This window comes from Dromiciops gliroides, chromosome 4 (assembly GCF_019393635.1).
Source record: "Dromiciops gliroides isolate mDroGli1 chromosome 4, mDroGli1.pri, whole genome shotgun sequence".
Classification (NCBI taxonomy): Eukaryota; Metazoa; Chordata; class Mammalia; order Microbiotheria; family Microbiotheriidae; genus Dromiciops; species Dromiciops gliroides.
In genome coordinates this window covers 147,995,112-148,009,543 of record NC_057864.1, presented here as the reverse complement: position 1 = coordinate 148,009,543, position 14,432 = coordinate 147,995,112, and the positions used below count along the sequence as shown (strand labels likewise).

The window sequence follows — 14,432 nt, the reverse complement described above, 5'->3', positions numbered from 1 at the left end:
TTCCTATTCACATACATGAAGTTTCCACTAAAATATTGTACTTCAATCGTGAACAGAAAATTAGGTGCTTTGGCTTCCTGTGCCAATGCAACATTCCTTTCCAATAACTATAGTTTGATGACTCTTACTGGAACTACAAGTTTAAATCTCATCCATTCTCTTGACCTTATGTTGGTTATCGAGTTTTGTCATTTTAGTTTTCTACAATGTCCCTTTAGTTTCACATCTTCTTTTCCTTATCCATAGTTATCATAGGTAGTGACAAGATTACTTGATTTGGAGTCAAAAGACCAGGGATCAGATCATGCTCTGCCAAATTACTACTTACATGACCATGGGCATAGCTAGCCCTGGGAATCTCCAAACCCTAAATTCACAGGACTGTTAGGAAGACGTCACTGCAAAATGGTTTTTAAGACATTAAAGCCCATTACCATTGCCCCAAGTTTTCCTTACCTATATTCATGATCATTTACATTTTTCTTGTTTTCATTTTCAAGTTCTCCCTGATGCAAGAGATATTACAAACACTGGTAGAATGCGCTTTGATCTATTATGCTCCCAGAGAGCATGTCTCTTCCATACAGCAAAGAAGGAATTTTAGAAAACTATGAAATGGGGTTCAGGGAACAGACAGTAAGTATATGTGTTATACTCCAACCCTCTGGTGGTGAGCATTAGTGAGATGAATGTCATCTGCAAGAACATGCACAGTTTAGACATAGACATGAGAAAGATTCTGTCCAGGAAAGTAGCCATTTCCTTCAAATTTTATACTTTTAGACATAAGGATTTTTGTGTGATGGGGCTGGAATGGGTCTTTCAAGCCATGATTTCTTTGTAATTGATATAAAGAAAAAAGGAGGAAGGAAAAAGGAGAAAGAGAAAAAAAGAAAAGGTAAGAAAGAGAAATAGCTATATATACTCCCTCTCCTCCACACTGGATCTTGGTCTACATAATGAAAAACTACATATCTTTGGGGATAGAAATTAGACATGAGAAATATTATACCTAGAGTGTTTTTTTTTAATTTCTCAAACTGAAAAAAGGGCAAATAGTAACAACCACTTTACTCTCTACTGTCATCATTAATCTATGTCTATTCAAGACTCAAACCAGAACACTTTAATTAGGCAAAAATGGAGTACAGCAACAGAAAGTCAGATGGGCAACTTTTTTTATAACTAGTACATGAAATAACAATGAGTCTTTTGAACATCTACTTCAACTTACTGACTTACAGGAATGCTTTTCTAAGACCTTCTTAAAGTATCGTCACTTAGTGATTAATAATACATTAAATCTAGTAGATGGGACAAAAATAGATCTGCTGGATAAACATACATAGGTAGTTGAATTTGTGAGTAAGGCATATATATTGATGTAGTCAAAGTGGTCTCTGAGACTATTAATTACTTTCTGTGGGGAGACAGAGTTGTAACGAGCCCCTGAAACTGGCACAATTTCCAGACAATTCCCTTGTTCTCTCTTGAAAAGGTCTCAAAGTTTCCTCAGTGATTGCTTTTCTAATTTGCCTCCAACTAATCTCTGGAACTCACTAAGAAAATAGATTTCCTTGCTTATCTTAAAGGCAGAGGTGGACTTATCCATCATCTTAGTCATTTGGGTCAGTGTGAATACATGTCCTATCATCGTTAGAAAGTAAGAAAGATCACATTGAAAGTATATTGTAGTTTCCTATTTCTCTGGCAACAGTGCACACTATTTTCAAACTACAAGATTGCAGTGTTGAGGATTTCTCATTTTGTTGTGGAATTTTGAATTTGGCATCTGAGAACTTAGGCTCAAATTCTAGGTCTATTGCTTATTACTTCTGTGTCCTTTGGGAAATCATTTCACCATCCCATGCTTGGGTTTTCTCATCTTCAACATGACCAGTGCAGACACAATCTATAAAGTTTCTTCCAAATCTCAATCATTTGATTAAAAAAAAAAACACTTTAGGCCTGTCAGGATCTTGGAAACATTTTGCCCAATTCTCTCATTTTACACCTGAGGAAGTAGTCTCCAAAAGACTAAGTATCCACTCCCTCAGTAAGGGGCAAAGTTCCAACTGGGTTGCAGATTGCTTAATTTCCCATTCAGTGCTCATTTCACTATACAAAAATGGATCTGTATAAAATGAGAATAAAATTATCTGTTCCCTGCTACTCTATAGAGACAACTGTAATAACTGGGTACCAATGACTGGGACAAGGAGAGGTCATTTAGGGCAAAAGAATATCTAAGTGACTGTGATTAGGAAGAAAACCTTACACATGGGGACGTAAGGAGCATCTGTTTAAGATCCCCAGGACTACTCATATGATGCAGGTTTATATTGGGTTGGTCTCATATCTTTCCAGAGATCCATGGAATATGGAGCAAAGGAAGAAGAGGATAGTCCCTTGCAGGCCCAAGGATGCTAAGCTGCAATAAGAGTATTTTAGGGGCAGCTAGGTGGCGTAGTGGATAGAGCACTGGCCCTGGAGTCAGGAGGACCTGAGTTCAAATCCAGCCTCAGTCACTTAACACTTGCTAGCTGTGTGACCCTGGGCAAGTCACTTAACCCCAATTGCCTCACTAAAAAAAAGAGTATTTTAGCCTAAAACGTACCTCCTAGGACCTCACTGCTGACAAATGAAGTGACTTGGCAGTTCACAAAAGTCCTCAGATTTCCTTGAGTGAGATTCAGCTCAGCCCAGAGATAACTTCCAAATAGAGTATATGGATATGCCGAGCCCCCCAAAGCATCAACCAGCAATCCTCAAGGAGATGGAAGAGATGCTTTTGGGTCCTTCAATACAGGAGCTAATCTTCATCTCCTTCCTTCTATCCCCTCCCCAAGTGTCATATTGTGTTATTCACTCTCTAGATACCTAAAATCCTAAAACATTTAAAGAATTAAGTCCTGGGGCCAGAGCAGTAGGACACCAGGAACTTGCTGGGAGGAATTTTATGAGTGTTCTACACATAGAGGTGGCAGGAATAAACGTAAAGAAGATGCTGAGCTTTTTAGAAGAAAAGCTGTTCAATAAATTGTGTTAGTATAATTACTACTCCAAATTGTATCTTATACTTGTCTTCTGAACACCTTAAGGGGAAAATTGCTTAACAAACTCTAAGACTTTTATTACCATTAAAAGGTAAATATGATGACCATTTCAAATTATTTTTGTTTCATTGGACTATGTTCCCTCATTCACATGGGGACAATCTTCTAGTGACAGGAGTATTTGGGTATTTGAGTATTCTCAGCTTAAGAGTTGATCTTGTTGCTGTTTGTCTTTCATTCTCAAAGAGGACCATGACATCACAGTGATGTCATGACTTGCAGTAATCCGGATTTAAGTGAGGGAGGGCTCTGCAAAGTGACCAGCCTCACTTTTTCCTCCAGAGCCATCTGGATCCAGTGGTAAGATATAGATCAGGATGTCTAGAGATAGTCCCAGATGTTTGAGACAATTAGGGTTAAGTGACTTGCTCAGGGTCACGCAACTAGTGTCAAGTATCTGAGGCTGGATTTGAACTCACATTCCCCTGACTGCAGGGACAATACTCTATCCCATCTAGCTATCCCAAGAGTTGCTCTTAGCAGTCTGAGGTAAGAGGGGGTCTTTCTGGAGACACATGTGATAACTGGTAGGCAGGTTAGGCTTAAGATTAATCCTGAAAGCATGCAGAAAAATTTGTATTAGTCACAAAATGTTAGTCTTGGGCAGTAGAAGTCCTTTTCCAAACCTCACTAGAGATGAACCAGGGCTATGAGGAATCTGGAATGCCACATTAAATTGACTGTGAATGACTGAGCAGTGGCCAAACACTATTGATCCTACTGATCCCCCAATGGCTGAAGTTGGAAGGTAGATCTGAACCTTTCTTTCTTTTCCACATCAGTATGACCCTAAGGACTTTGTAACTTTTGGGGTTCCACAAAAACGATATGAAGTAAAATGCTAGTGATAACCTAGTGGAGACCAGAGTAGAGCACAAATGAGTTGGCACCAGTAACCTCATTTCATTGATAGCCTCAGGGCTGAGTTAGATAAGCATGAAAGAGGAGACTGAACACCCTGCCATACCCGGAGGTGGCCCCGTCACTTGATCAGTGAACACCTAAAATCACCATGGGGATCAAACCCTTTCATGGTAAGGACACACACAGCTCCACTTCAGAAGTGTCCTGACTCAGACTGCATTGTCCTCACTGCCAGACTGGAGGGTGACAGATCTGAAGACAGCTGTGTTGTTTTCCTTTCAGACACCCTGTCTGAGAGCCAGAAAAATAACATTTTTCATGAGAAATTACTCACGGCAGTTGTTCATGCTGAATCATTTTGAACCAAGAAAACTGTCTTCTCCAATCATTTTATGAGCTGTGCCCCTCCCCACCTCCATTTACTTAGCAACTGCTCAAAATGGTATAAAGTGTGACAACTTTGCTTCTACGAGAAACAGTAACTACCTCTTTCTAAACATTGTGTTCATGGGAGAATTCCCTGATTGGTCAAGACCGATTCTGGTATTAGAAGAAGAAAGATGAAGAACAGGCTACCACATCACAACATGTACTTACTCCTAATCTCTGAACAATTTCCCTTATATCATCAGTACAATTATCCACTGTAGACAGAAGAATACATTCTCCTCTTTCATAAAACACTTTGATGCTCATTAATCCAGATGTCCATCCAATAACATCTCTGCAGGAACAGTTAAACACGACGTTCTTAGACTCCTTTTCAATCAGCATGATAAATTCATTGGAGATTCCTAGGAGACATTCAATGTCTGCAGAGCGGCCAAAGTCTCGTGCTATGACATTCCACATGATAGCCCCGACACTGTACAGATGAGCATCCTTCCTTGGTTTTACTTTCTCCTTTTTCTTTGCACCTAATGTAATGAAACTGAACTTGACGGAGGTATCCACTGTAGCTGTAGTGACAAAGTTTTCTGCCAGATCTTTCAAGTATTCCTGCCTTGTTCGGGTAGCCATAGCCCGGAACTTTTCTGACTTGTGGGCGGAATTCTCAGCGTTGATCACTTTGGCTAATAGGAAGTCCCTAAAAACGGCTGATTTCGGAAAAGTCACGCCTTTGGGAATTGGTGGACCAAATGGTGGTACATCTTTTGATCTTGAAACTCCAACACTGCAGGGCAAGGAAAAATAGAAAAGAAATTTAGTAATCAAAGCTTTCCATCTACTAATTTTCCAGTTAGCTCATCTGACCCTCAAGTTCTTGCTCTGCTAATTTCTGAACACACCAAAGTTCTCAGTGTTAAGTTCTTATCAAAACTTGTCAAGTAAGATAACCAGGCCACCTACAGATTACTTTACTTGTGACTTAAAATAGGAAGGCTATTCTTCACAATGCCACCCCTCCCCCAATTCCATGCCCAGTTGTCATCTGTAGCATGAGGCCTCAGAACCAAGGAGAAAGGTCATGAGCACACTGGTTGGTTGAGGATTGGGAATTCAAGCATGGGTTTTAGGGAACAAGTAACAAAGAATACACCTGTTTGAATCACTGGAGGTGCCCATGGGGAACCTGAAAAAGCATGTGCCATTAAAAATAGCATGATGATAAGCTAGGGTAGATATCCCCAAACCTAGGTCATGTGAGCACAGATTCTACCATCAAAGGTCTATGCCATCTATTAAGCCTATTTTAAGGAAACATTTCATTCCACTGTAGCAGACATTTCTGCCAGCCATCTATATATCCATGAGCTGCATAGGAAAAATATTAACAACAAAACAAAACATTTCAGTAATAAGAATAGCACCATGGTCTTCAAATTTGGAAGAAAGCTGGAGGAAACTTTCAGAGACAGAAGCTTCAGGAACCCAACTGGTTGTTAGGTGGTGGATGGTGGTATATTAACTTACATATATTTCACCTGTAGTATTTTACATCTAATATAAATACCTTTAGTTTGCCTGTAAAATGGTCTATTACCAAAACCTACTCCTTATATCAACAATGATGGTTGTCAATATAACAAATGTTTATTGATGCCATATACTCCATGAGTTACAAGGATGAGTAGAGTGGGCTCCTGCCTCCAAAGAACTTAGAATCTAGTTAGGCTGGGGAATGCATAGAAATTATACACAGAAACAAATGTCTACATATAAGGAAGAACATCGTGTGTTCTAAAAACAATTCAAGTAAGCTTTAAGGCAACGCACAGAGATCAAACCTGGTTGGAAGGCATAAGAAAGTTTCAGAGGAGAGACAGTATTTGAATTAGACTTTGAGAAAATGGTAGGCTTATACAGGTTTTAAATGTAGGGGAAGGAATGGCAATAAGCAAATACATGGAAGCAGGAAACTATAGAACATGTGAGGGGAGAGGGTCATATCACAAAATGACATGAAACTGAAAGACAGAAACTGTGGGAGGCCTTGAAGGCCACAGTGAGGTGTTTTGACTCTATTGTGTAGCTAATGTAGTTTTAGATGAGCAGAAAACAGTGCCTATTTTGTCCAATAGCATCTAATAAAGACTACGTGCTTATAATTTCCAGCCTTTTAGTGGGTTGTCTCTCCCTATTCCAGTCCATTCTCTACTCAGTTGTTAAACTGATATTTCTGTTTTTTGTTTTTTTAGTGAGGCAATTGGGTCACACAGCTAGTAAGTGTTAAGTGTCTGAGGTCGGATTCGAACTCAAGTACTCCTCTATCCACTGTGCCACCTAGCTGCCCCATAAACTGATACTTCTAAAGTATAGGTTTGACCATATCACCCAATTCAATAAATTCCAGTATCTCTCTATTGCCTCCAGATGCAAATATAAAATCCCATGATGTTCAAAGCCCTTTTTAACCTTTCCCCTCCTACCTTTCCTGTCTTCTTATACTTTACTGATACCCAGACACTCTGAGATCTAATAATGCTGGCTTCCTTGCTACTCCTCAAAAAGACACTACTACGTTTCTCTATTTTAGACATTTTTATTGGCTGTCCCCCATTCTTGTAATTCTCTCTTTCTTCACCTCTGCATTGTAGGTTCTTTCAAATCCCAGCCAAAATCCCACCTTCAAGAAGTCTTTCCAAATCTCCCTTAATGCTAGTGCCTTCCCTCTGTTGATTATCTCCAACTTATTCTGTATATATCTTGTTTATACATAGGTATCTTCATCTTGTCTCCCCCATTAGACTGTAAACTCCTTGAGAGCTGGGACGACTGCCTTTTTGCCTTTCTGTGTATCTCCAACACTTAGCACAGTATCCAGCACACAGGTGATATCTAACAAATGCTTGCTGACTGAACAATTCTTTCCAGCTTGTCTCTTTCTGTTACCAATTCATTTCTCTGGGAAAAACAAAAACAAACTCAAAACCACTTCTTCCTCCATTTTCATCATCATGGAAATATTGGAAGAGGTTTTTGGTTTTGACAGAGGGAGATGGGTAGTAGTAGAATGAAAACATTCAAGTTATTTTTTAATATGCTAAGTATGATGATCTCTCTGAATCATTTCGTGGTTAAAGTTATGTTCTATCACAGTGTCTGCTTAAGTAAATTTGAAAACATGGCCTCGTAACAAAGTTGGGGATTGATACAACTCCTCAATTTCAAAGAAAACTATTGATTCATTGAATGACATGAGTACCAATGTTTATCAGGTAATATCTGCATTTATTCCTATATGTAATTTTGGGACTAGTTTGAGTTTGGGTTCTTTTTTAAGTTAGAAAATGCATGCTCTGGTATTTTATCATTCATTTCTGATGAAAGAATGAGTAACATTGAATTTTGCTCAGGGCTATACCACTAAAATCTTGTCTGTGGCTCTGAACAAGCTGCCAGGTCTTTGTATTTAATTTGATGACTCTTCCAAGTGAGTGTCAAGCTATCCCACAGGAGGTTTCAAGAACAGTGAGTTGCTTCTCACATCCTTGGACTTATGTCAGAGTAATGTATGATCACTGTACTGCAGAGACTAATGTCCATTTTTCATATTTTAGAGGCTTGAAATTAGGAGCAAAACAAGTAGCAAGGATAAAAAGAAGAGGAGTGTGTGTATTTGGGGAACTTACTTGATTTGGAGAGTTATATGTTCCTTTTAAGATATTTTACTTTCTTAAGTGGCAAAAAAAAATGACAGAGAGGAGTCTATAATTCAGAATCGAGTAGGAATTTGGAGAAATAAATAGATGCAACAAAGGAACCAAACTAACCAAATAAATTAGGGCATTCAGACTCACCTATAACACACATTTTCAGTGCAGGGATTGTGCACCTTGACAATAACAAAGACGTGCTGAAACTGAGATCGGATATTTTTTGGAGTAAAAGGAAGTGCTCCAGGCTCTTGGAAGACAATGGTAACGATGTCATTTCCTATGTGCCTTTTCCTTAGGAGCTATACATAAGAAATGGACACACAAAGAAAAGCAAATTATGAATGGAAATATTTCTTCATACTTTTTTTTTGAAAATTGCACAATTCATTGAAGTTGATTTCAAAAACGTTCTTCAGAAAATAGAGCTATTCTTTAGAAGCTAACTGCCATTAGCTTAGCATTACAGCAGGAAACTGGGTTGAAACCAGAGGATCTATGGAAAGGAGCTGACATAAATGTTCAAGTTTATACCTCTAACTTTTGAGTTCAGCCTAAGCAATCTATCCCTCTTTGGTGTTCCATTCAGTTTCTTCTCATGTTTTATAGCCCTCATGTGTAATGTAAGCTCCTTGAGCACAGGCATAGTTTTTTGTTTTGCCTTTGCAGCTCATAGCTTTTGGCACAGTTTCTTGCCAGGAAAGCACTTAATAAATGCTTGTAGAATTGGATTAAAATAAAATTTTAGCAGAAGCTCCTGTGATTTCCTCATTTTTACTAGAAGCCAAAAAAGTGAGGCAAACTTTCATTTTTCATCTAATATTTACATGTATATCTAATATTTGCATTTCATTTGTTTTTCCCCTTGCAAATTTCAACTTCCTCTCATCATCTGTTCTATTATTTAATATAAACTCATTAGAACTAACATGGCTACTAGGCAAAGAGACAAGTCTTTCATCCCTATTTTTGTTGAGGTCATTAGTATCCTTCAATTCACATAGGATTTACTCTCTTCTCTTCATTCTCACTCACCTCCCATATCCAATCAGTCTCCAAATCTCACAGAGATTTCAGCATAGAGAAATCAACATCTCTCACATCTGCAGTTTCTCTTCTACTTAAAAAGTCCCCTATTAGTTTAGACCCTTCACATCCCTCCCTAGGCTACTATAATAGCCTCCTAATTGGTCTCCTTGTCTCCAGGCTCTACCCTCTTCAATCTATCTTCCACACAGCTATGAAACTGATTTTCTTAAAAGTATGATTGTCATTCTCTTGCTCAAAAAAAATCAGTTGTGAATTTTCTCTAGTATAAACTACACAAACTCCTGTTTGGCAGGCTTACTCACCTTCACTGCATTTTTTTTTTGTGGGGCAATGAGGGTTAAGTGACTTGCCCAGAGTCACACAGCTAGTAAGTGTCAAGTGTCTGAGGCCAGATTTGAACTCAGGTCCTACTCAATCCAGAGCCGGTGTTTTATCCACTGCGCCACCTAGCTGCCCCTCCTTCATTGCATTTTATTCTCTTTCATGAACTGCATTCTAGCCAAAGTCACCCAAATGTCTTCCCTACAGTATACTCCACCTGGAATGCACCCCCTCCTTACAGACACCTCATAGAATCACTAGGTTTTTTCAAGGGTCAGCTCAAAAGCCACTTGTCACATGTATCCAATATTGATTCCTCCTAGAAATTTCTTTGTATACATTTATTTACTTCATGCTTTTTTTTCTCTAATAGAATGTAAGCTCCTTGAGGGCAGGGGCTTTATTGATTTTGCCTTTTTTATCACAAGCATCTAGCACAGTGTCAACTCAGCACATAGCTGAAATATTTGTTGAATGCATCTCTATGTACCAAATATTCAACCATAAGTTTCTAAAGTGATTAAGTATTTTGTTCTTGTAATAATAATTTTTAAAAAGCTGTTCTCTCATTACAAACTTCTAGGAAGCTCAGTCTGAATACGTATGAAGACAAAATTGCCATAGAACTCACCATGGTTAAGATAGTGAACAGGTAAAAATGACTTCCTGTCTAGGGGCAGGGTTTGAGATTTTTAAAGCAGAGGTCATAAACACAGATCCAAATAGTTAATAGAACTCAGAAGGAACACCGCTTTGATTCTCCATCTACAAATTTAGCTAAAATATGGTCTTTAAAATTCACATTAGGGCAGCTAGGTGGTGCAATGGATAAAGCACTGGCCTTGGATTCAAGAGGACCTGAGTTCAAATCCAGCCTCAGACACTTGACTAGCTGTGTGACCCTGGGCAAGTCACTTAACCCCCATTGCCCTGAAAAAAAATTCACATTAAACTTAGCAAATTAGGTCTCATGCCTTGTAGGTTCAATTAATCTAGGGTAGTGTCAAATAGTCAATATAAAGAAGAAAAATAACCATGCCACTAACACACACTCATTTAAGTAAACAAAATTCTTCTGAGATCGCTGTCCTGCCATCTACCTTCCCTAGCCAAGTCAGTCAAATGATCCAGATATCCCATGAGTGGACAAGAGAAACCAAGTTCCAGGTATGATAAATGAATGGTTTCACAACAACGAAAATCAGACCCTTAAACATACACTCATTAAGAATATTTTTTTAAAACCAAATCCAATCTCTACAGCCACTCATCCTGTCCTTCATTCAGCAAACTGAATACAAATGAATTATCAACCTGGAAAGTAAAGAATGAGATCATAGCTGTCAGGGCCAAAAAGCAAATGGTGAGGTTCCAGGTTCCAGGCTGACAGCTGTGTTGCTGTTCTACATCTGGCAGCCCTTTCATTAAACAAAGATAGCAGGGAAACCAACTCATTAGGATATGCATTATTGCTACTCTATCCAATTACTCTTCCTCGTTAAGATAGCACTTGTGCCCAACTCAGTATTGCTCCACAGGGGTATTTAAATTGCAAGGTAGAGGAAACGGTAAGACCGGTTACCTTGACAACATACTGAATCCATATTTTTTTCTCTCCCAGTACATTATTTTCCTTTGTAAAATGGGACAAAGGATGTCTTGAAGAGGGTCTACCTTAACTACCTATAGGCACAGGGCATTTCTGAAGGAGAGAGAGCTAATTCATAAAGAAAAGTAAATCTAAAGCACTCATTGGGATTAGCAAGGAAAACTAAGTCTTTTTATATTGCCCACATAGGGCAGCCGTACTTTGGAAGAATGATTATATGAAGAAGGCAACCTGAGGCAATGCTTGACTGCTTGATTGTATCAAGCATGGACTACCTGGATTGACTCTTGGGCTTTTCAAAGGCAAGTAAATAGTTTGGTCAAAATTAAAATGTTTGGGGCAGCTAGGTGGCGCAGTGGATAAAACACCAGCCCTGGATTCAGGAGGACCTGAGTTCAAATCCAGCCTCAGACACTTGACACTTACTAGCTGTGTGACCCTGGGCAAGTCACTTAACCCTCATTGCACCGCACAAAAAAAAAAAAAAAGAATTAATATGTTGACCAAAGAAGAGTCACAGATAGTCTGACCAGTTAAAGAGAAGACAGAGGGAGGAATCTAGTTATCTATGCCAAATGCACTTAGGAAAACTATGAAGAACTAATCTTTCGTGTATTTTCTCGCAATTTTTAAGCAGCCTTCTGCAATAATTTCTTTGAGGTAGTAAATAAAGAACATTGTCTTGTTTTCCCTTTATGGCCTAGGTTATAAGGTGTTTCATTAACTTCCATACCAACCCAGGCATGCTGAAAGGGTAACCTCAATAAACCTTATTTGACAGAGAGGTAGCTGAGTAGTTGGAGAAAGAACACTAGACTTGGAATCAGAGAATATGGGTTCAAGTGCTGGTACAAAGACCTGTCAACTACAGGATCTAGCCATATCAATCACTCTGAGACTCAGTTTCCTTTTCTCAAAGGCTCCTTTTAATAACCTGGTCTGTGATTGTAAAAAATCTATCCAGTTAGATTTCATGCATTTTTTAAGTTGTGAAGCAAGAACAAGGTCTGGAGGTTAGGAGCAAAGTAAAAATATTGCTCTTCACTCAATTCCATACTGAAAGTGTTCAGCTATATAGATGGTGACATCCAGACTAATTTTAGGAACAGTTGGTTCCTAATATAGAAAAGCTAGGAAATCAGACCCTGTTAAAAAAATAGTTTAAAGACCATTACTAGAACATGAAGAGAGAACATGACTGTACTACATCCTCATACTGGGGTAGGGAATAGGGTCTGGATAAAGCCACAGTTGTCTATATCACTTTGGGAGTAAATCACTATAGAGATCAAAGCACAAGTAGCTATCTTATACTCATCTTCATAAATGTCTGAAGAAGGACAGGTAGCCTACATCACTTACAGGCACTGTTGGCAGCTTGGTACCCATCCCTAACATTATCCATATCTTTGTTGTTTATTTTGTATTTCCTACTTTTATTCTCATTTTTGCCTTAAACTTGTCACGGTGGTACAAAAGCACCGAATAAGCACTCTGGTCCCACACAGAAAATAGTGGCCTTGTTTCAATTCAATTCAACTTAAACACATTTATTAAGTAACTGCTGTGTGAAAGACATCAGCAAATGGTCAAACAAAGACAAAATACAAATAGTCCTTGCTCTTAAGGAGGTTAAATTATATTAAAACATACATATGCAAAAATAAGTAAATAACTGGTCATCAGAAGAGAAGACAATATTTAGATGAGACATAAGGCCAGTTCTGCCACTCAGCGTACACTCCTGGGACTTGCATTAAAAAAAAAAAACCAACACAAAACAATACCACCACTACCCCCCCCCCCCCCCGCAAAAGGACATTGTTTCCCAGGGAAAGGGGAAATAGAAAGTTTGCAGTAGGGGAAATGTAACAATTAAATGCCAATTGGTGGATAAAGGTTGAAAAGTTTCTCTGGGCTTATAGGAGAGAGCTGTTTTAAATAAAGAGAGCCTCAAATTCACTATTAATAAAATAGCAAATCCAACTTAACTTCCAGTTTTCTGATATTCAATAAAATGATATCCAATTTAATTGGATAAAAATTAAGAGATTTCAAGAGGTTCTGGGTAAAGAAAGCTAGCACCACATGGACTAAATGGACAAGATAAATCTTCGTAGGGTAGATACAAGATGTTCAGGAATGAAATTATGAAGACACAAAGAGAAACAATTCCAAAGGAGCAAAACTGAATTTGTGTGAAGAGACTTAAGTAAATACATCAGGAACTCAGATTTTAAAAAGAAAAATAAAGAAGCAATGTTGGGCAACAAGGAGAATGAATATAAGTGTGACAGGGTCCTATAAAAGTTCTGTTTAAAAAAACAACAAACAAAAACAGACAGCACCAGGAATACTAAAGGAGTTAAGTTTGGTGGGAGAAATGAAGGACAACATAAGGCGGTTTTTATACCCATGTCAGAAGAGGGGAAAAGAAGGGGTAAGACTTTTGGTTGGGGTAGATGCAACAATGATAATTGATAATGAAAAAAAAAAAAGCAGTTTCTTGATTCCCTTCCTTCCTTCCTTTTTTTTTTTTAACCAAAACCAAAAATAACTAAGAAGTTACTATTCACCATAAGTAAGGATATAGAAAGATGGCACCTATGTACCCTTAATGAAATCAAGTAACTGGCATGATAAGCATGACCATCAGTTAATAAACATTTATTAAACATCTACTATGTGCTAGGTGCTGTGCTAAAGTGCTGTGGATACAAAAAGAGACAAAAAACTGTCCCTGCCTTCCAAGAGCTCACAATCTATTGGGGGAGACAACAAGCAAATGAACTGTATAAACAAGTGTGCGCTCGCTCTCTCTCTCTCTCTCTCTCTCTCTTTCTCTCTCTCTCTCTCTCTCTCTCTCTCTATATATATATATATATATATATATATATGTATATATATATATATATACACACAAGATAAATAGGAAATAATTAACAGAAGGAAGACACTAGAATTAAGAGAGGTTGGGAAAGGCTTCCTATAGAAGATGGGATTTCAGTTGGGATTTTTTTTTTATTGTTTTTATGGGGCAATGAGGGTTAAGTGACTTGCCCAGGATCACACAGATAGTAAGTGTCAAGTGTCTGAGGCCGAATTTGAACTCAGATCCTCCTGAATCTAAGGCTGGTGCTTTATCCACTGTGCCACCTAGCTGTCCCTCAGTTGGGATTTAAAGGAAGCCAGAGAAACCCTCAGGTGGAGATAAGGAATAATTCTATTCATGGAGGGTGGGGGAGCAGTTTATTTAAGGTTTACATTCAATTACAACCCTGTGAGCTAAGTAAGTGAAATGTTATTGTTGTTATTTTACCAATCTAGAAACTGAGGCCGAAAAGCTGTAATTTGAATATATGATTTAGTTAAGCA

General features: G+C 38.3%; 1 protein-coding gene across 7 annotated transcripts in view; it reads right to left on the bottom strand.

The window, feature by feature from the left end:
* The window catches only part of SIPA1L2 (signal induced proliferation associated 1 like 2), a 270,170-nt gene that overhangs the window by 69,928 nt on the left and 185,810 nt on the right, over positions 1 to 14,432 (bottom strand). For all 7 annotated transcript variants that reach the window (XM_044002459.1, XM_044002462.1, XM_044002465.1 and 4 more), the window contains exons 8-9: positions 8,222 to 8,379; positions 4,578 to 5,154 (exon numbers count right to left, since the gene is read on the bottom strand). In XM_044002459.1, the coding sequence (XP_043858394.1) occupies positions 4,578 to 5,154; positions 8,222 to 8,379 (735 nt within the window). The remainder of the gene's footprint in view (positions 1 to 4,577; positions 5,155 to 8,221; positions 8,380 to 14,432) is intronic.